Source organism: Camelina sativa, chromosome 12 (assembly GCF_030686135.1).
Source record: "Camelina sativa cultivar CO46 ecotype springtype chromosome 12, ASM3068613v1".
Lineage (NCBI taxonomy): Eukaryota > Viridiplantae > Streptophyta > Magnoliopsida > Brassicales > Brassicaceae > Camelina > Camelina sativa.
This window is the reverse complement of record NC_141891.1, coordinates 28,290,788-28,310,712: the sequence shown is the minus strand read 5'-3', so window position 1 is coordinate 28,310,712 and position 19,925 is coordinate 28,290,788. Positions and strand designations below refer to the sequence as shown.

Genomic DNA, 19,925 nt, shown 5'->3' with positions numbered 1-19,925 from the left:
TCTTGGTGTAGACTCAATTAATGTATCTTGAAAACTTTTACATTTTCAAGATTTGGTAGTAACAATCATTTATTTTTATATGAAGAAAGGCATGTTACTTGATGAAATCAAATTAATCATATTTATTTTGTTTTGTTCATGTAATTAAAAAAAAAGCTGAGCTGTATTAATTATCTTAATTTGATAGGTTGTTGATTTTTACTGAGGTGTCAACACCTGCTTTAATACAGAAGCTGAGGTATCAAGTTCTGGAGAGAATCAATACATCTTTTATTGTATTGATAAAGCAAAGCAAATGATATAAGATAAAACTTTTTATAAAGAAGAGAATAAACATTTTTCGTCGGCGGCCAAACCAAACCAAATCACGTTAGCTCTTAGCTCATTTTCGCTAAGACTTTGTTTCTTTTTTCGTCCAACGTACAGCCAAGAGGAGACTCTGACTTTGTACCTCTCTCTCTCTCTCTCTCTCTCTCTCATCTTCTTCTTCTTCGATTCGATTCGATTCGATCCATCTTTTTTTATAATATTCTCATGTCGTCTTTCCTTTCTCCAACTCCTTTTAATTAAGAAAGACACCGCGTTGATATATTCTTTCTTCCTGAGATTTTTCCTTCTTGGTTTCAAGAAACCTTGGATCAGGTATGGATCTCGATTCGTTCTAGTTTCAATGTTTCTGTGGGACTATCTTCTTTTTTTTTTTTGTGTGTTGTAAGATTCGTCTTTTAGTAGGGCTTATGGGAATTGGGTTACAGAGCAAAGATGGGTTCCTTTATGGTAGAATCGATGTCTCTGTTCTAAGATGACATGAGGGTTTTGTGATTTAAGACAAAAGTTTTCATCTTTTTTCTTGTGAAATTCAAAGATGACATCTACGTTAAAGGTTTCAGGGTTTATGTTGTTAAGGAGGGAGAAACGAAAATGTCGTCAGGTGGTGGAGGATCACAGAGCAGTTTAAGGAGGTATCTTGGAGCTATTAAAGATACCACCACAGTTTCTTTAGCTAAGGTCAATAGCGATTACAAGGTAACTCTCTTCATCAGTTAAAAAGCTTTTTTTTTTTTTTTTTTAATTCTTATTATGTTTCTGCTTAAGCTAACAAAGGTGGTGTGATGGGGTTTTTGCAGGAATTGGATATTGCTATTGTCAAGGCTACTAATCATGTGGAGCGTCCTTCTAAAGAAAGATACATCAGAGGTGGGTAAATCATAGATGGTTAGTGCCTTTGGTTGCAAAATATTTGTTTGCGCCCATTGATTCCTTTACTGCAAAAAGGCGTATAAACGAGTTATGTGTGTGTGTGTGTGTCTACTCTCTATGCAGCTATTTTCATGGCTATTTCAGCAACGAGGCCGCGTGCAGATGTTGCATAGTGCATCCATGCTCTTGCAAGGCGGTTATCAAGAACACATAACTGGGCGGTACGGTTTTTGTTTCGTTTGTTGTTTGCTGGTTTTTTCTTTTTTGTCGCTAACCTTCACATAGGTAAACTTATTAGAAATGTGCTAAGAACTGGAATTGCTAGATAACCTAAGGTTAAGTATTCTTAGTTTGTAAGATCTATCTGCTACAGCTTCACTGTCTGTTTTTGTGAAGTCGCAATGAACTTATTTGATTCTCTATTGTTGTAAATACGGTCGTGGTTTTATGTTTACTACTTGCTGCTGATTCTTCTTAAATTTACAGGTTGCACTGAAAACTCTTATTGTTATTCACCGTGCCTTGAGGGAAGTGGACCAGACCTTTCATGAAGAAGTTATTAATTATAGCAGAAGCAGGAGTCATATGCTTAATATGTCTCATTTTAAAGATGATTCCGGTCCAAATGGTAGTAAACTGCTTTTAATTTCGTTGACTCCCTTTTTTTATACAGGTAGCTCTTTGGTATACTTATCTTTCTTTTACCCCTTTTTTCAGCTTGGGCTTACTCTGCTTGGGTCCGTTTCTATGCTCTATTCTTAGAGGAGCGGTTAGAGTGTTTCCGTGTTTTGAAGTACGATGTTGAGATTGACCCTCCAGTAAGTTTCTGTTTTCAACTCTTTCCTCTTATGAGCTCTCAGAGAGTTTTCTTTCACTCTAGAATTCTCAAGAACGTGCTATACATGCAGAGAACCAAAGAATTGGACACTCCTGACTTGCTCGAACAACTTCCAGCTCTCCAAGAACTTCTTTTCCGTGTTCTTGATTGTCAGGTGATAAATCCGCTTCAGGGTTTACGACGTCAGTTTTGTTTAGTGTTTGATTTTGTTAGCAATGATCATTAGATGATATATCAAAGTAAATTTCTATTATCTTGTATCTCTTTCACTCTCGTTCAACGACATGACATTGGTGCATCTTTGCAGCCTGAAGGGGCAGCAGTTCAAAATCACATTATCCAGTTGGCACTCTCAATGGTATGCTATACAGTTAACTGGCATTAACAGTTCCTCGATTAAATTTTGTTAACAGCATTTGTGATTATCGGTCTACTTCTCACCAATTAGGTTATATCTGAGAGCACTAAGATATACCAAGCACTAACAGATGGAATCGACAATTTGGTTGATAAGGTACGCAAACGCGCTTCTCTTTCTGCATATATATATATATTTTCTCCCTTTCCTGACTTATTCAAACACAAATTTTCCTTGTAACAGTTCTTTGAGATGCAACGAAACGATGCTCTGAAGGCTTTGGATATGTATAGGAGAGCGGTAAAACAGGTACATACAACCTCTAACTGGTGTGTTGGTTTCTACTTTAACGTTTGTTTGGCACAAGAACCACCTTAAGTTTGGTTTCATTGGTGTTCAGGCAGGGAGGCTTTCTGAATTTTTAGAAGTTTGCAAAAGCGTTAATGTTGGACGTGGAGATAGATTTATAAAGATTGAGCAGGTTGGATTTTCATACAAATGTGAATACTGATTCGGTTATTTCTGCAATTGTTTTCCTCACCATATCTTGTTTTGTATGAAGCCTCCCACTTCTTTTCTACAAGCAATGGAAGAGTATGTGAAAGAAGCACCATTAGCAGCAGGTGTCAAGAAGGAGCAGGTATGAGAGTATCTTGTAAAACTGTCGTCGTTTCTTTATCTTTTCGTTTGTACTTGGTTTTGTAAATCCAAATATGTTTGACGTTTCCTGTTCTTTTTTGCATGAACAAACTCATCACACTATGATCCAAGTTGCTATTATTAAAACTTGCTTTTTACGTTAATGGCAGGTAGTTGAGAAACTTACTGCTCCCAAAGAGATTTTGGCCATAGAGTACGAAAAGCCCCCAAAGGTTGTTGAAGAGAAACCAGCATCACCTGAACCAATTAAAGCAGCAGAAGCAGAGAAGCCTGTAGAGAAACAACCTGATCTTTTGGTATTTGTCCAGTTTCTAACCTTGCGTTTCTTTTACTTGGAACTAATGTGCTAACTCATTTGACTTTCTCCTGCTAGTCTATGGATGATCCAGCTCCAGTGGTCTCTGAACTCGAAGAGAAAAATGCGTTGGCTTTGGCTATTGTTCCTGTTAGCGGTATACAATTTATTTCGCATGGATTATTAATATATCATTTCCTAGCTCCTGTTTCCCAGTAAATAACAAATTAAAATGAACCTGATGTTTTTGTTTTCTCCAGTTGAGCCGCCACCTTTGACAACTGATTTTACAAATGGGAACTCGACTGGTTGGGAATTGGCGCTTGTGACTGCCCCAAGCTCCAATGAAGGTGCCGCTGCAAATAGCAAATTGGTAAATTTGTCCCTTCCTCTCTCTCTGTCTCTATTATATTTCAGAAAGTTGAGGTTTATGACATTAGATTAATTCATGTGTCGTTTGACTGAAAAGGCGGGTGGACTAGACAAGCTTACACTTGACAGCCTATATGAGGATGCAATCAGAGTGACTCAACAGCAAAACAGGAGTTACAATCCATGGGAACAAAATGCAGTTCATAACGGTCAAATGATGCACCAACCTTTCTTTGCATCTAATGGAGTCGGAGCTCCTCTTCCTATTCAAATGGCGAACCAAAATCATCAAACATTCGGGTTTCAGCATCAGAACGCAGGAATGATGATGGGGCCTGCACAACAACCTTACCAGCAACAGCAGCAGAATATGAACCCATTTGGGAACCCATTTGTATCCAATGGTAATCAACACCAACCGCATGGCCAGGTTCAAGGTTACAATCCTTATCCGAGCTATATGTAAAGGTATGGTGTGATACGATCTGACACGAGAAAGCAGGATAAGATCCATATTCGATCCAGTCAGGTGGCAGATGTCTGTTATATATATAAATGTATACAAGTATATGTTGTGAGATGATTGTAGCTAGTGAGATTCTTTTTGTTCAGTAAATAGTACAGTACGTCTGCTTCTGTGTGCATGTATCAGTGAGAGGAAGTTGAGTTTTTGAGGACACCATTTGCTTTTGAAAATTTTATTCAAAACGTCTTGTAACAATAAATTTGTTTTCAATTCAGTGCACTTTAACAAATTCAAAGGAAGCCATGATTGGCCAGAACAGATCATTAATATTGGATACGAACATTATCACACTAAACAACCTAATGCGAGACTGTTATGAGCCTGTACCTTTGTCGCAGACCTAGTAACTGGACCCGTCGTAAGTTTCCTAAAGATGCTTAGAAAATAGAGAACGTAAAAGCTTAAGCTTCCCTTACCCTAGTCTCTATTGAGAATAAAAGTTAATGCTTGGAAGTTGATTCTTATTGATGTTGTAGAGATCCTTTATATAGATCTCTATAAACCGACATAAGCAAAGACTAAAAGGAAAACTACTAAAACCTTACATATAATAAAAAGGAAACGTTAAAACTAAATCTTCTACGCAATGAGCTTTCTTCTTTGATACGTGAGTCCATACTTCGTATCAGAGATAGAGGAAACACCAACTTCATTGAGAAGATAAGTGACTGCAACGGTGTTAGTAACAGCTCATGAAGTATAACAAGATAGTGAAATAGAACAGAGCTTGTTCATAGGGAAAGGCATAAGTGACTGCAGCGGTGTCAGTAACAGCTCATGAAGTATAAGGCAATATCTAATCTGGAATCTGAAATTCCCAAGAACCATTAAATAGAGAAAGTAAGAGATAAAACACTACAACAAATATGCACATTGTTAACCAGAGAAAAACGCTATCATAGGTCTTTGATAGCGTTTTCATGAGCGCTGTATTTGGGCACTGTTATTATATGTATCCCATATACAATAGCACTTATTACGTATGCTATGTTATAAAACTATAACATAGCTTTAAGAAATTGCTATATTATCAAGATCATAATTTTGAAAAAATTTATACAACATTTGTTTTTTCGTGCTATGTTATAGTTTTATAACATAGCTCTAATAAACTGCTGTATTATCAAGATTATAATTTTGCAAAAATTTATACAATATTTAATTTTTCGTGCTATGTTATACATATCTAATATAGCTGTTGCGAAATGCTGTTTTATCTTGTTTACTGTGCTATGGTATATTCTTTTATCATAACGTTTACCTGTACTTTTATAGCATTTTCTGATATGTGATTATAGCACACATAACCTGTTTTATAAAATCTCATACATTGACCATTGATTAATAAACGTCTCAGATCCAAAATACATAACAAAAGTCTCAAGAACATCAGTTTACCATCAAAGTCTCAAGAACATCCAAAATAAACAAGCAATCTCAAGTACTTAACATTACACAATAAAACCATCAGTTTAAGACATAATGACCTTGTTCTCTGGCCAAGCAATGCAGGAGCTAAGTGCATCTTCAATAATCTCTATTTCATCAGATGGCCTCCAAACTTTTACATTTTTCACCTTCACAACATCTATCCACACTTTAACTGCATTAGAACCCAAGCGAGTAAAGTGAACCTTATGTTCTGGATCATTTGTTCCCCATCGTCCTTCAGCCACAACCCTATTCTTTCCAGTTAAATCCATCAACTTGCACTTCTTATTCTCCTTGGAAATAACTTTATTAATGCGCTGCCATGTTTACAATATAAACCATCAGTCATCATATAATTAACAAAAACAACTTCATAACATATGAAAATACTTACTGGAGACTTCCTGAGAGGAGACTGTGATGGTAAAGTATTCTTTATTGGAGATATTGGACCCGTTGCTTCATCAACAGGAGATTCAGAACCAGATGCAAACTTAGAAGACATAGATGCAGATTTGGCCTGCGATGCAGCCTTTGAAGCTGTTGCTGAAGTTTTGGACTCTGTAGCAGACTTAGAAGCTGTGGCTGCAGACTTGGCCTTTGATGCAGACAAAGAAGCATGTGATGTAGCATTCTGACCAGTTGGAGTTGAGGGATTTTCAAAATCAACCTTACTCAGGGGCCAAGATACGTAAGCCATCAAACAGTCCTCAAGAAATGACATTTCAGCTGTAGGTCTCCATAGTGATGTATCAGGCTGCTTTACTGAATCCACAAATACTTTAACTGCTTTTGGTCCAAGAGGAATTCCGTTAACCAACGCACTTGGTTCTTGTGTCTCCCAACGCCCCTCAGCAACAATGACTTCACCCTTAGACAAATCCAATAGTTTACATTTGTTTCCTTGTATACCCTGTTAAACACAATCAGTAAACAAATCCAATATAATTAATTAGCATTATAGACAGGGGTAATACATTGCTAACACATTGCTAGAAATTATAAATACCATAGGGGCAATGTCTTCCATTTGGATGTTGTTGTCTACCAGTCTACACTTATCAGTTGGCCATGCGATTATATGTCCAACAGCTTCTTTCATATGAAAGATCTTTTGTGCAGGTCTCCATAGAAATGCATCTGGTTTATATGCAGCTTCAACTAACACTTTGAGATCATAAGGGCCAAGACGACAGTCATTCACTATGTCATCCGGATCAGAAGAAAGAATCCGACCCTCACCAACATTTTCATCAGTGTCAGACCAATCAACAAACACACACTTAGGATGTGCTCTTCTGTTTACACTCTGCAACAATTTCATGAGCAACTAAGAATCATAAACGACACTAAGAAGAATCACTTAGCTGATATGAAAAGAAGTAAGAATATGTTACTCTTGCAGCTGAGTTTTCATCCATTTCAGCTTCTGGTCTCTGTAACATAAACAAAAATAACATCAATTTATATTACTCTAACTGGCTGATGAATAGTAGAGAACTCTTAAGTATCTAACCTGATTCTTGATTCTGCCAAGTTCACTTTCCAAGGCATTGACCTGTTTTACTAATTTTACTTTCTGTGGGACACCTTTCTTTACCTCATTAGTCCGCTTATTAGTCTTCCACCGTGAAGCATTACATTTGGGACATTTTTCAAGCTTCTTTAACTTCTTTCTGAAGAGGCAGCAATCATTAACACATGCGTCGATCTTTTCATATCCCATATGAAAGCTCTTTAAAAATTTCTTGACATCATACAATGATGTGTGAAGGACATTACCATCTGGCAACATGCTTGGCAATGTCTGAAGCAGTTCATTGAAGCTCTTATCCGACCAGCCATTATGTGTCTTAATCCTAAACAAAGTCACAATAGCCGATAACTTGCTGTGGTTTGAACAGCTAGGGTATAGTGGGGTTTCAGCATCCCGGATCTTTGCAAGGAACTCATCTTCTCGTTGGTCCTCACCCTCTGCAATCTCACTTAAGTCGCCCACAGGTTGGTCAGCTAAGTCACCTCTACAAGCCAACTCTTGATCAAAAAAATCAGCAGCTTTATATAACTCAAAAACTTCCTCATTCCACTGTGTTGAGCTACTTTGAACTTCATCTACTGACTTCACATCTCCATGATGATACCAATCACTATGCAGCTTGTATGCCTCATCCATCCCTCTTATTACAAGATGCTCAACCACAACACTGTTTAACTGTCGTACTACATTACGACAGTCTTTACAAGGACATATTATCATTTCTATGTCACCTAAAGCCGCAGACACATCCCTTACAAATTTCCAAGCTCCACTTTTATAACCAGGATCAGCTCTTCAATGGATAATTAAAGAAAAAAATAATAACTAAAAGAACATCTTAAAGTATCCAAACCCAAAATGAAACCTAATTATGAAATATAATTCCTTACCTGCATAGATGCACCCATGCCTTGTCCAACATTATATGTTATAATATAAATTTTAACCTTTATAGATAAAATAGAGATACATATTATACATAGCTCACATTAAGCAACAATTCAGACAATACTGCACTACTTCAGACACATACAGATGCTCTTAAACCAATATCTAACTGTGTAAAATCTCACTAATCTAATCACTATTTATACGAATCAGACTCAAAGGACAAAACATAGCAATCACCAATATTCGTGTGTAATAATAATGTTTAACTATTGGTTGAGTGATACTAACCTGTTGTGTGAGTACAGAGAAATGAGAAGCTTCAGTTCCCCAACATTTCAATCACCAACACTTGGGAAAAAAAAAATAATCGTTCAGTTTATGAAGGATACAAAAAGTTTATGAAGGCGCAAATACTCAAATCCAAAAGCTAAGTTTGAGTCAAATCTGTAAATAATCGAACCCTAACAAAACAGATGGATTCGAAACTCCACATTCTCAAAAGCTGTAAATAATCGAACCCTAAAAAAACAGATAACGAAATAAATCTAGATAAATCGAACCCTAACAAAACAGATAACTAAACTAGATAAATAATCACACATAAGCTGTTTGAAATCACAAATAATCGAAACAAATAACGAAATTAGGAGGAAGAAGAAAGACATGCCTCAAAAACGGATTCGAGCTCTCAATTGCGATGGATATGGAGATTTAGGGCTTCTCAAAAACGGCGAAATTGGGGCTTTTCACAAACGGCGATAAAATTGAAGATTTGATAGAGATTTAAAATAAGAAATTGAGATTTGATAGAGATTTGATAGAGAATTTAGAAGAAGAGATCGACTGTAGCTTAGGTTGTAACGAGAGAGAGAGAGAGTGTGTCGAGTTTTTGGGTTTTTTTTTTATTTGGCGATTAAGTGAATAATTTCACTAAGTATTGGCGGACAAAAGTCACTTTTGTTTCCCGCTACATAATTTTCCTATCATAGCGTTAATAAGATGCTATTAAAAAGTAACCGAAAAAAAATCTCATCTTTCATAACAGTGACGGAAAATGAGCTATATCCGTCTGCTATCAATGTGCATATTTGTTGTAGTGAAAAAAAGGGGTGTTCATGGTATGATGCTGGTTTCGACGCAATCATTTTGGTGCCCACCATGATGTGATATTACAGTTGGTAAGAGAATAGCGCAGTCAATGTGTGGAATGAACATATTACAAATTTTAAGCCAATTCAAACAAATCTTAAAAACAATTTCATTTAAAAATAGCCAAATTTTATTAGTTAGATAAAGGCATGACAAAAAAAATGGAAAGAAATTATGAAAAAAAAATCAAGGGACAAAATCATAGAAAGAAATTATTGCAACCACGCTTGTTGGTTATGAAACAATTAAAAATCAATAATAGGGTGTCTTGGATACATATGGTGGTGGTGGAGACTTGTAGCTGGCTTTCGGAGAAGGAGAATAATACGGTAGAGGTGGTGGAGACTTGTAGTCTACCTTTGGAGAAGGAGAGTAATATGGTGGTGGTGGAGACTTGTAATTCACCTTTGGAGAAGGAAAGTAGTATGGTGGTGGTGGCGAGCTGTAGACGTATGGCGGTGGTGGAGACTTGTAGTTCACCTTTGGAGAAGGAGAGTAATATGGTGGTGGTGGGGAGCTGTAGACGTATGGCGGTGGTGGAGACTTGTAGTTCACCTTTGGAGAAGGAGAGTAGTATGGTGGAGGTGGGGAGCTGTAGACGTATGGCGATGGTGGAGAATTGTAGTCTACCTTTGGAGAAGGAGAGTAATAAGGTGGTGGTGGGGAGCTGTAGACGTATGGCGGTGGTGGAGACTTGTAGTCTACCTTTGGAGAAGGAGAGTAGTATGGTGGTGGTGGAGAACTGTAGACGTATGGCGGTGGTGGAGACTTGTAGTCTACCTTAGGAGAAGGAGAGTAATAAAGTGGTGGTGGGGAGCTGTAGACGTATGGCGGTGGTGGAGACTTGTAGTCTACCTTTGGAGAAGGAGAGTAGTATGGTGGTGGTGGAGAACTGTAGACGTATGGCGGTGGTGGAGACTTGTAGTCTACCTTAGGAGAAGGAGAGTAATAAAGTGGTGGTGGGGAGCTGTAGACGTATGGCGGTGGTGGAGACTTGTAGTTTACCTTTGGAGAAGGAGAGTAATATGGTGGTGGTGGGGAGCTGTAGACGTATGACGGTGGTGGAGACTTGTAGTCTACATTTGGAGAAGGAGAGTAATATGGTGGTAGTGGGGAGCTGTAGACGTATGACGGTGGTGGAGAGTTGTAGTCTACATTTGGAGAAGGAGAGTAATATGGTGGTGGTGGGGAGCTGTAGACGTATGGTGGTGGTGGAGACTTGTAGTTCACCTTTGGAGAAGGAGAGTAATAAGGTGGTGGTGGGGAGCTGTAGACGTATGGCGGTGGTGGAGACTTGTAGTCTACCTTTGGAGAAGGAGAGTAATAAGGTGGTGGTGGGGAGCTGTAGACGTATGGCGGTGGTGGAGACTTGTAGTCTACCTTTGGAGAAGGAGAATAATAAGGTGGTGGTGGGGAACTGTAGACGTATGGAGGTGGTGGAGACTTGTAGTCTACCTTAGGAGAAGGAGAGTAGTATGGTGGTGGTGGGGAGCTGTAGACGTATGGAGGTGGTAGAGACTTGTAGTCTACCTTAGGAGAAGGAGAGTAGTATGGTGGTGGTGGGGAGCTGTAGACATATGGCGGTGGTGGAGACTTGTAGTCTACCTTTGGAGAAGGAGAGTAATATGGTGGTGGTAGGGAGCTGTAGACATATGGCGGTGGTGGAGACTTGTAGTTCACCTTTGGAGAAGGAGAGTAATAAGGTGGTGGTGGGGAGCTGTAGACGTATGGCGGTAGTGGTGACTTGTAGTTCACCTTTGGAGAAGGAGAATAGTACGGTGGTGGTGGGGAGCTGTAGACGTATGGTGGTGGTGAAGACTTGTAGTCTACCTTTGGAGAAAGAGAGTAATAAGGTGGTGGTGGTGGAGAGGTGTAAACATATGGTTTTGGATGTGGCGTATACTTAGGGGCTTGTGTTTTGTATTGTTGTGGAGATGGTGGTGATGCCGAATTGTATGGGGTATACTTTTTAGGTGAATGAGATGGTTTGTGGACCGGTGAATTGTATTGCGGGGTTTTAGGGGAGGAGTAAGGATATGATGTGACTGTAGCCGCGATGGCACTCAAGACCACGACATAAACCATGCAATGCACTCGCCCCATCATTCTTGAGGATTTCATAATACTCGTCGCTGCTCTTTTGGTTTCTTTGTTTTGGTTATGATTTACTTGAAAATGAAAGTCCTTTATATAGTATTTTTCTTCTGTGTGTAAATACTATAATATCTTCCCAACTTGGGTTCGTGCTATAGTGTGGCACCACTTTCTACATTTAGAGGACGTGCTAGGTTGTTTGTTTGAAAATAGTGATGTGTGGGATGTATGAAAAATTATTAGATTCTCTAGTAACTTTCAATAAGTTAAAGATGTTTTCACATTATTTTGTTTCGTTTATATTGACTTGATTTGTTTCGAGAACTATAAACCAGTTTTTTGAAAGATTATTTAGCCATAAGTAACAACCCGCACTATGTGCAGAATAAATCAATTTAAACAAAATTATTATGAGCAAAGTTATACAATAATGGAACCAATATTCATTTGTGTTAAACATAATCATATACATAAAAGTAAAGTTTTGGTCTCTCCTTATTGGTTGATTTTCATTTAATGCTTTCTAATTTTTTTATATATTTTTATTTGTTTTTTAATTGTTTAATTGCTTTAAACAATATTTAAGACCAAATTAACACAATACATTTAACTCACACATTAAAATAAAATTATAACTGAAAATAAAAGAAATTATGTATTAATCATATTCTACTACTCAATTTTATTCAAACACAATAAATTATAATTGTAACTCTCATAATTCTATTCTAAATGTAACTTACACTAATTCTTAACATATAAATAAGCATTTTCTCATTCTCTCATTATCTCATATTGGCTTACTTTTTCATTTTCACATTCTCTCATTCTCTTCCACAATACCTCAAATTATTATTATTTTTCGATTTCTTATTTTCGTTGTATGGGTTACAAAAAACCAAATGAAATATCATTGTAAAATTTTAACGCTAAATTTTAATTTTAGAGACTACATGATATATATTTACATCTATATTAACATTTTTGAAGTACATTTTGTGTTATGCCCTTTTAGTTTTACTTATTTAAATTTTTATTTACAACATTAACCCCTCAAAAATTTCCAAAAATAGTATCACGACAGATTTTGTTTCCAAAATCTATATTATCTATATTAACATTTTTGAAGTATATTTGGTGTTTTGCCCTTGAAGTTATATGTATTTAAAAACTTATTTACAAATTTAATCCCTAAAACTTTCCAAAAATAACATCATTTCAGATTTTGTTTCCTAAATATTTTACATTTCATTCTAACCAAAAAATAAAAACAGCAATCAATATTATATAGAGACATAAACTATGATATATTTAACATTTTATTTTCCAAACCTGTGAGTTTTGATTTTTAACGTAAGAAAAACTTCGATTCCTAATTATTTAAATATTATAATTAATATATAGATATATATAATAAATTTTAAAATATTATGAATATGTAAAATTAAAAAATTTAAAATACTATATAATGTGGTTATAAAAAAGACATGTTGGAATTAATGAAAAATTATTAAATATGTGCTAACACGGCTTTAATCCTTATTTTATTATTTGCAAACACTATAAATATTATAATATCTGACATATAATCAATTTCTTTTATCTAAGATTGTGTAAAATAATTAATTCATTAGGAAAAATGTGACTCAATCACATCATATAAATGACTTATTATGTATTTAGATCTATTATTTTTTTGTTATAGTAATTAAAAATCAAAATAGAATCTCAAACACTAAACAAAACAAACTTAATATAATAAACAAATGGTCATATAGTATATTACAAGTTAAAAAATTAATATAAACATTTAGTCACACAAGCGGCCGAAAAATTAGGTTATTTTTCTATTTATAAAACATCCAATATATATTTTTTTTCAACCAAACATTAAATTAATTAAAAGAGAACTCCACGGTTGGTCGCCCAAACAGGAGGCAAAGAGTTTACAAAAGTATTTTCAGAAACTAAAGGTCTTGAAGACCGAGCAAGACAATCTACCCTGACATTGGAATCACGAGAAATCCAGGTTAGACCATCTCCATTGTATTTCTCTATTTTTTTCTCTAAAATAGAGTAACTCAAAAATAGAGCATTGTTTTCCTCCAATGTATTACTCTATTTTCACCTCTATAATAGAGTTAGTGTAAGAAAATAGAGGTGAGAATAGAGTTGCTCTATATATAGAGCAATCCTATTATTTTCTCTATTTTAGAGTAAAATATAGAGTAGGGTTGGAGCAAATGTTGCTCTATAATAAATATTTGACTCTAAAATAGAGTGGGGTTGGAGATGCCCTTAGGGTGAAAGAAGGGTAGGATGACCGGAGCAGCGTAAATTCCTCCAGCAAGTTCGAAAAAGCCGGCCAATCGTCGGGCGTCGGCACCATCGTAACTAGTTCTGCACAGTCTGACTCAAAAGCTTGACAATCCACTCCAGCCACCAATAAGGACGCCATAGCCCAAATTAAAGCTTGTAATTCCTCGTGTAAAGGGGTAGGGCCACGTCGATGACTCCGTGCTCCCAGGAGGAGCGTCGAATCTTCACCATTACAACACCACCAGCCCAGTCCTTGAAAAGGATCACTACCTTTCCATGAACCATCAACCTGACAACGGGGAAAGGAGCCCCTATCCTCCAGCGAAGGTGGAGAATTCAGAGGATTCAGATAACTCCCTGAGTAAGATTTTGCCTCCTCCCACAAAATTTTATCATTTGCCGCTTGATTTAAAATATCAATTGGCTCCATTTCTATGCCCTGGAAAACCTTTTTATTCCTATCTTTCCAAAGTGCCCATAAAATCCAGGGGAGACGAGAAGCTATATCAGGAACCCCAGATTGGGAAGAAGCCCGCCAAAAAATAAAATCTAAATTCGCATAGATGGAAACGTATGGAAAACCCCCCGGGTCCAACAACACTGGAGACATCTCCCATATAACTCGTGACCAGGGACACTCGAAGAGAGCGTGATTTATAGTCTCCACCGCAGAATCACACCGCTTGCACAAAACATCACAACGTACACCCCGATACGCAAGCCGTTCCACAACAGGAAGAGTACCCGAGGCAATCTGCCAGAGAAAGTGTTGTATCTTTGGGGGAACATCTAGTTTCCACACCTGAGCCCGCAAAGCCATACACGACGGCCCATACTCCACTTCCGCAATTAATTCCCGGGCTAGCCAATAACCTGTTTTTACCGAATACCTCCCTGACTTAGTAAAATGCCATATCAATTGATCCGGTTTATGTGTTTTACTGACCACCATACTCCGAATAAGTGGTATATCCTCCGGATCAAAGAATTCCTCAAGGATAGGCAAATGCCAATCCTTCGTAAGAGGATTAATTAAATGGTTAACCATCAGACTTGGGAGCAAACGCTTTCCCCAGCCATTCGCTGGTCTTGGACGAATATCCGGTATCCACGGATCACGCCAAACTGAAATAGAGTATCCGGAACCTACCGCCCATCGCGCTCCTTGTTGCACCAGATCCTTGGTTGAAAAAATACTCCTCCACCCAAAGGAAGGATTATTTGGTTTTGTTGCCATAAGAGGATGTTTATCCTGAAGTATCGACCTTTCATCACCCGAGCCATTAAGGATGTCGGGTAATGAATTAACCGCCAAAACTGTTTAGCCAACATGGCATCATTGAATTGGTCCAGAGCACGAAAGCCTAGGCCCCCTTCACATTTATCTTTGCATAATTTATCCCAAGCAACCCAGTGCATACCTCGAGCCTTGTCATTAGATTTTCACCAGAAGATAGAAATAGAATTCGTTAGTTTAGACGTCATTTCTTGTGGTAATTTATAACAGGACATAACATGGGTCGGACGTGCCAGAGCCACCGATTTAATCATAATTTCCTTCCCACCTTTCGATAAAAGCTTTGCATACCATCCATTAACTCGATCATCCAACCGATCATTAACATAACTAAAAACCTTAGTTTTAGATCCTTGGAGGTTTTCGGGAATACCCAAGTAAGAGCCCATACCTCCCTAACTAGATATGCCAATAACTGATTTTAACTGGGAGCGTATATCAGCCGGGACCTTCTTACCAAACATGATAGAGGATTTCTCCAAATTAACCTCTTGTCTTGAGGCTTTACCATAATTACCTATTATGTCCATTACCGTCCTACATTCAGACACATCTGCTTTACAAAAGAACAGACTATCATCAGCGAACAATAAATGCGAAACAGTAGGGCTATCCCGGGCAATAGTGATCCCCGTTAATTTCTTCTCCCTTTCAGCCTTTTTAATATTTGCTATCAAGACCTCTGTACAAAGAATAAATGAATATGGTGAGAGAGGATCCCCCTGTGGTCTAATAAAACCCCGGGGCTGGCCATTCAGAAGAACCTGATACGTCACTGAGGATACACACCACATGATCCACGAAATCCATATTCTATCAAAGCCTAATCGAATCAGAACCGCCTCCAAAAAACCCCACTCGACCCGATCATAGGCCTTACTCATATCTGTTTTAAATGCCAGGAAATCCGATTTGCACTGACGATTTGTATTTAGGCCATGGAACATCTCCTGAGCAACAAGAATATTATCTATAATTAAACCACCAGAAACAAAGGCCGATTGAGTTTCTGAGACCAACATGGGTAGAAAGCGCTTTAACCGAAAGCACAAAACCTTAGAAATAATTTTGTAACTCACGTTACGGAGTCTGACGGCCTAAATTCCACCATCCGCTGCGGTCGATCAACTTTTGGAATGAGACAAATATTAGTTTCATTTAGAAGAGGATCAAAGCTGCCAGTTCGGAAAAACTCTCTAATCAAATGCACCAAATCCCCCTTTAAAGAGGACCAGAACCATTGAAAAAACAAAGCCGTCATCCCGTCAGGACCTGGGGTCTTCTCCGGATGCATAGAAAACAGAGCCTTTCGGACTTCCGCTTCAGTAATGTCCCTAACTAGAGCTCTGTTCATACTGTCCGTGATAATTGGATTGATACCTTGTAGCATCTCTGAAATACCCCCGCCATCCGATTTCTTAAAAAGATCCTCAAAGTATTTGGTAGCAATGTGCTCCATTCCTGAGGGAGATTCATTCCAAACGTTATCAACATCAAATAAACCAACAATCCTATTTCTCACCCCCCTTTGTTTGGTAGATGCTTGAAAATAACTAGTATTTTTGTCTCCCACCTGTAACCAAAATTTCCTACTCTTTTGTTGCCAATAAATCTCCTCATCACGATATGCCTCCTTCAATTTCCTCTCAATACCTCGAATTTCCTTCTGAGAAATCGAATCATCCATCTTTGCCTCCTGTAAAGTCGCCTTCAAGGATGAAATGATCGATGTTCTTGACCTTACATTATTTTTCCGCCACCAGGAAATCGAATTCCTGCAATTCCTTATCTTATCCATGAAACCCGGAATCCGAAAGTTCCTTGTAAGATTCCACCCTGACTCTACAGCACCAACTAAACCCTCCTTCCCCAACCAACGTTTATCAAACCGGAATTGCCTCCGCCGACGCTGAACCAACATCAGGCAGGTAGCTATAATTGGACAATGATCGGATCCAATCATTTCCAAATATTCAACTTTCAAATTTGGAAAGAACGCGTGCCAATCCTTGTTACCCAGTGCACGATCCAATCGGCAACGAACCACCTGATTATTGCAACGATTCCCTCTCTAGGATAATTGTTCCCCATAACAAGGAAATTCAAGCATCCCACAATGCCGAAGCATTGAAGTAAAAGGTTGAAAGGACGAAACAGGTCGCAAAGCACCACCCTGTTTCTCATGATTTCCTATTAATTCATTAAAGTCTCCAATTAGAAATCAGGGATCGATGCGGAATGAGCCTAGATCCGTTAATTTATCCCACACATTTTGTCGATTTTGGGGAACCGGATCTCCATAAACGAAGGACATAAAAACCATTTGTTGCCCAATGAAAGCTTGTGTATCAATAATATGATTATTATCAAATAGAATAGAAAGTTTAATGTCATCCATAAAAAAACAAAGCCAAACCACCACTGGCCCCGCAGGGTTCAACAGTAAACAATTTATTGTAGCCAAACTTATTTTGAAATTTTTGTAAATAAGAAAAATATTTCTTATTTTCTGATAAAAATAAAATATATGGCCTATGCTTTCTCCATAAATCCCCCAGATAATTTTCTGTCAGATCAGCCCCAATGCCCTGACAGTTCCGACTCAAAATCTTCACGTTTGAGCCGGTGGTTTTGGGAGAGCCCCCATCCCCTTCTTCAATGGACGACTTCCGCCACCAGCTGGAATGCCATCTTTTGTCTTTTGACCTTGTTTGCCCCCTCCCGCTTGCTTAGTACCCTTACCTACAGATTTGAAAGTCAAAGCTTTAGCCAAAAGACGTTTCCCTAGTGAAGCCAAAGGCAAAGAAATTTTCTTCGAACTGTGAACTCTTTTTCTAGCCTGCGGACTACCCACTTTAGTTTCAAAACTACTTTGTTTTCCCAACTTAACAGCCTTCAAAGCGGAACTCATGTCAATCATACTCAAGGTGAAAGGATCAAAAGCGTGAATACCTTGAATAGAAGGATCCGCTGCACCCAAATCAGACACAGTGTCCTTGATTAAAGACTCTGACTCTACCCTTGAATCCTTAAGGTTAGTATCATCATCAAACTCCCCGTCTTCCAACAAATCATCTGTACTTTCATTGAAGCCCGGATCCTGAATATCCTCATCCCCCCCCCCCCCACCTAAATCAGACTCCACAGTCACCTCCACAGAATTGTCCTCAACCATCATAGTCGGATCATCAGTCTGAACTGGGCGTTGGATTTTTTTCTCACCGGAAGCCTGTTTGACCTTATACATTGGTTGAGGCCACACTGGTCGAATACCCTTCTTTTGGTGTGGAAGACCAGTTGAATAAGCCACCAAATCACCTCCAACCGCATGTGAACCAGAGAGATCAGATCCCGGATTAATTCCTGACATATTATTCTGATACCTCATCTTTTGTCCCCAAGCATGTCCTTGATTCCTCACTTGCAAGGGAAAACCGGAGGAGCTAGACTCACCACGAAACTGAGGTTGACGCCTACCATTGGACTGATCAGATTGGAAATCCAACGCCCGTTTCACGTGTTTCCTTGGCTTCTCCCCCCCCCATCATGCTGAACCGTACCTTGTTTAACCACAACTTGCTGTCGCGGAACATCGAATTGTGCCTTTTTCAACTCCGGGCAGATTAACACATCATGTGTTAACAATGCTTACAGAAACCAGACAGCTTCTCATACTCAATAGAAACCACCACCTCATCACCATTGTCAAAAGGGACCACTAAGTTGAAGAATAAAGGATTGAAGCCATTCACCGTGACACAGATGCTACCCGTCTCCTCATCTACTTCCTTGATTCGCCCAACTCTCTTCCCAATAGCCTCCAGTGTCGCTAACTCCCATAGGTGCATCGGGATTCCACCCACCTTCACCCAGAAACTGATTGTCGAAGGATAAGAGTCAGAAACTATAGGTTCCCAGCGTACCAAGGAGATCATCCAACCATCAAAGTGATACGGACCATTGAGTAGGACGTCCTGAAGATCCGCTTCTTCCTCAAAGTTAAACTGAAAAGTACTCTGCCCCAAGTCTCACCCGTAACCTTAGCTTCCAACTTCCAAATTTTGGGCAGATTAGCAATCAGAGACTCCATCCGCTGAACTGCTGGATTCATCAATCTTCCAATCAGGGTAAGAGAAAATTGTTGAATACGCTGAGCCAAAACAGAACTCGAGATCTTCACTACCTCTGTGCTAACCAAAGCTCCCTTGCCTTTGTTAAGTGCCAATTGTGCCATGACAAATCGTGAAGACAAATACGATAAGACTTTTTGAGAAGCAAACAAAGATACTCCGCGAGAAAGAAACCAGGAAAACCACCCCGAAAAGAGAGAATACAGAGAGGAACCATAAGAAGAACCATCTCGCAACCAAAATAATATATAATCCCCAATCAAGGACACCACATAGAGAAACATCAGGGACCAAATCATTCTACTTTCCAAAACCTCCCGTGAATGTTAATGAGCAAATATCCTCTTCCCAATCAACCACCAGAGACCAACAAATAGAATCCTAATACTCGCTGACATGGGAATCGTATCACCTCTATCAAAGATTTGATCACCATTATGAGAGATCGCATCAATTCTCCTAACCAGCACAGGATACGAATCAACCCAAGATGCCAAAAAAGGAAAAGCTACCTTCCAACGCCCTGGAACGCATATCCAATCAAATACAAAAGGAAATCGCATCGACAAACAGCCATCTCCGTGGATATGTGTATCTGTTCTCATTAAAAACCTCTGAATCCTTAACCGCGAAACCCAAAAAACCGCAGATCCCTCACAAGGAGCCAGATCCGACAATAACTGGCCATAACTCTCAAGATACAGAAATCGAATAGCCATCCGAATTCGTATCCCACATCCACCAGAAAAAATCGAGCAACCTTCCCTCCAACCTCTCTCATCACCGCCGTAAACGATCATCTCAAATTGAAACCCTAGAAATGGCACT

The 19,925-nt window shown here is 38.5% G+C and overlaps 5 protein-coding genes and 1 pseudogene across 6 annotated transcripts; 1 reads left to right on the top strand and 5 right to left on the bottom strand.

The window, feature by feature from the left end:
* The first annotated feature begins 732 nt into the window (after positions 1-732).
* On the top strand, positions 733-4,478 carry LOC104732509 (putative clathrin assembly protein At5g35200; annotated as a pseudogene). The gene is made up of 14 exons (XR_015574799.1): positions 733-1,026; positions 1,128-1,197; positions 1,324-1,421; positions 1,687-1,828; positions 1,918-2,192; positions 2,346-2,396; positions 2,487-2,552; positions 2,640-2,705; positions 2,797-2,877; positions 2,959-3,036; positions 3,206-3,352; positions 3,430-3,508; positions 3,612-3,724; positions 3,821-4,478. The product of XR_015574799.1 is annotated as a putative clathrin assembly protein At5g35200 (transcript).
* Positions 4,479-5,675: 1,197 nt separating this feature from the next.
* LOC147930989 (uncharacterized) lies at positions 5,676-6,714 on the bottom strand. Its single transcript, XM_087477806.1, has 2 exons — positions 6,075-6,714; positions 5,676-5,997 (listed from the first exon to the last, which is right to left on the bottom strand). The coding sequence occupies exons 1-2, from the start codon at positions 6,402-6,404 to the stop codon at positions 5,722-5,724; spliced, it is 606 nt and encodes a 201-aa protein (XP_087333932.1). The 5' UTR covers positions 6,405-6,714; the 3' UTR covers positions 5,676-5,721.
* Positions 6,715-9,352: 2,638 nt separating this feature from the next.
* LOC104732507 (uncharacterized) lies at positions 9,353-11,414 on the bottom strand. Its single transcript, XM_010452055.2, has one exon. It carries the CDS (start codon positions 11,376-11,378, stop codon positions 9,510-9,512), a length of 1,869 nt encoding a protein of 622 aa, XP_010450357.2. The 5' UTR covers positions 11,379-11,414; the 3' UTR covers positions 9,353-9,509.
* Positions 11,415-13,250: 1,836 nt separating this feature from the next.
* Positions 13,251-15,356, bottom strand: LOC147930988 (uncharacterized). The gene is made up of 4 exons (XM_087477120.1): positions 15,201-15,356; positions 15,092-15,098; positions 13,676-14,987; positions 13,251-13,353 (listed from the first exon to the last, which is right to left on the bottom strand). Exons 1-4 carry the CDS (start codon positions 15,354-15,356, stop codon positions 13,251-13,253), a joined length of 1,578 nt encoding a protein of 525 aa, XP_087333246.1.
* Positions 15,357-17,343: 1,987 nt separating this feature from the next.
* Positions 17,344-19,913, bottom strand: LOC147930986 (uncharacterized). The gene is made up of 2 exons (XM_087476733.1): positions 17,920-19,913; positions 17,344-17,709 (listed from the first exon to the last, which is right to left on the bottom strand). Exons 1-2 carry the CDS (start codon positions 18,353-18,355, stop codon positions 17,579-17,581), a joined length of 567 nt encoding a protein of 188 aa, XP_087332859.1. The 5' UTR covers positions 18,356-19,913; the 3' UTR covers positions 17,344-17,578.
* LOC147930987 (uncharacterized) lies at positions 18,606-19,201 on the bottom strand. The gene is made up of 2 exons (XM_087477119.1): positions 19,000-19,201; positions 18,606-18,871 (listed from the first exon to the last, which is right to left on the bottom strand). The coding sequence occupies exons 1-2, from the start codon at positions 19,199-19,201 to the stop codon at positions 18,606-18,608; spliced, it is 468 nt and encodes a 155-aa protein (XP_087333245.1).
* Positions 19,914-19,925: the final 12 nt, after the last annotated feature.